Consider the following 1,979-nt stretch of genomic DNA (forward strand, 5'->3'; position numbering starts at 1 on the left):
TGTTTATACAGTACTTTTATTTGTTAAACAAATACTTGGGCCTGTAAAAAGGTTTTTCTTCTTTGGTTTCAATGTATTACCAAGTATTTAATCGTATAATAATTGTAAAAGAAATAAAGGTTACTACTTCACGGATTTCGCCTTTCACGGGTTCTTTTTGGAACGTAACCCCCGTGAAAAACGAGGGTTCACTGTACTTATAATACATAGAAGCGCTGTGACATTTTTCCTTTTATGCAACCTTTTCTGACTTTACTGTATTCTATGTTTTATTCTAGTCATTGAATGTTATGTTGTTTTATTCTTGGTCCTTGATGTAAAGCATTATATATAGAAATGATTGATTGATGCTTGCTGCATATAGAGATCACCGAGGATCTGAAGTGAAGAGGTCCAGTCAGCGAGGGTGTAAACCTGCTGGAAGCGTTTTGTCCTCACCTCACTGGCCAGCTTCTCGTAGTCCTCCATCATTTGCTCGTTCTCCTGGTTGACAGCCAGCACTTTGCAGATACGATTCGCGGCTGTCTCGGCCTATCAGGACACAGAGTGATGAGTAGCGCTCACAGTGATTGGATAAAAACACTCACTTTGTGCCCAAAGCTCAGTGAGAACATTCGCTCTAGCTACACATTTCCAACTGGATGCCGCACTAAAAAGCCACTAAAAACAAACAGTAAGTGTCTATTGCACTCGAGAACTACCTAAACCGTTCATTACCAGTTATAATAACAAGTTTTTGGTTTTCAAATCTGTGCAAACACACTCCACACACAGGCAGTGAATAGGAATAAATGTAACCATAAGGTCAGGCACACGTTAACAAAGTGGTCAAAGACAAAAACTCATCAGTCAATAAATGAAGGTCACATTTGACCAATTAAAACATGCTCCAGCTGTTGATGGTTAGTTGAACGTGGCAAAAAATAAATAAAAAAATTCAATCGGTGCGTTTTAAAGCTCCATGCGTCTCCCGTCACAACTAAGGAGTCAGTCCATACATCTAGTTACAGGTTCATGTAGCGCTGTAGTCCACATCTGTACGTCTGCCTAGGACATTACACTACTGTACCACTGGAATAAAAACAAACAGTACACACACACACACACACACTTTGACATCTTGATCAAAGGGGATACATATAAATATATATAACAAACTTTCTATTTGTTCTATTATACATGGCTAATGTGCTTTTGAGTTTACATGTCTACCTTTAAGTATAAACTAACATGTTCAATATACATAATAATAATAATAATAATAATAATATCACACAATAAAACATTTAGAGCAGAGAAGTGTTAATAGCTTAGGAGAAAGCGGAAGGACATCAACCAGTGTTTCCCTCAGTGATAAACCCAAACAGGTCTGCTCTTCCCAGTCGTTAGAAGGAACCTTTCAGGTTTTACGGTTTCCCACCGGAGAAATAGACGCCGCCGCACCAACATGTAACCGGAAATGTGTGAAATTTAACACCGGCAACCAATCCAGTACATGCACAGCATGGTATTCATTCAGCAGGGAAAGTGTGAAAGATCACAGTACTGACGTGAGTTTGTGAAATTACATCCAGACCGCAGTAAGTAAATCCCTTTTTGGGGAGACGCAGTCAATGTCCAAAGAAACCGAAGCAGAAGCATCAGAAAGCGTTCGTGGCGGTCAGAGTTCCCGTCACGGTCCTAATCTCTTGACATTTCCTGTTTTTTTGTTTCCCTCTCTGAGTTTCCAGAACATTGCAAGACAGCATCTGTGACCATATTACTGCTACGTAATCCTCTGAGGAGAAACATCAAGCAGCAGTAATAAATGTTAGGGAAACATTTCACTGTATTTGAGCCTTTTCATCTTCTGGTATTCACTAGATTCCCATGAAAACTGATCTCGGTCTTTCAACTATCTGGAACAAAAGAAAAGATGGAAACTATATTCCCCTGAAAACCAATCTTGGTCCTCTGATCTGCTACTACACTATGACCCC

The 1,979-nt window shown here is 39.6% G+C and overlaps 1 protein-coding gene across 6 annotated transcripts in view; it reads right to left on the reverse strand.

Moving 5' to 3' along the window:
* actn4 (actinin, alpha 4) overlaps positions 1–1,979 on the reverse strand; it is a 73,561-nt gene that overhangs the window by 14,715 nt on the left and 56,867 nt on the right. For all 6 annotated transcript variants that reach the window (XM_032507380.1, XM_032507373.1, XM_032507378.1 and 3 more), the window contains exon 9: positions 439–531. In XM_032507380.1, the coding sequence (XP_032363271.1) occupies positions 439–531 (93 nt within the window). The remainder of the gene's footprint in view (positions 1–438; positions 532–1,979) is intronic.

Source organism: Etheostoma spectabile, chromosome 3 (assembly GCF_008692095.1).
Source record: "Etheostoma spectabile isolate EspeVRDwgs_2016 chromosome 3, UIUC_Espe_1.0, whole genome shotgun sequence".
In the NCBI taxonomy this organism is placed as follows: domain Eukaryota; kingdom Metazoa; phylum Chordata; class Actinopteri; order Perciformes; family Percidae; genus Etheostoma; species Etheostoma spectabile.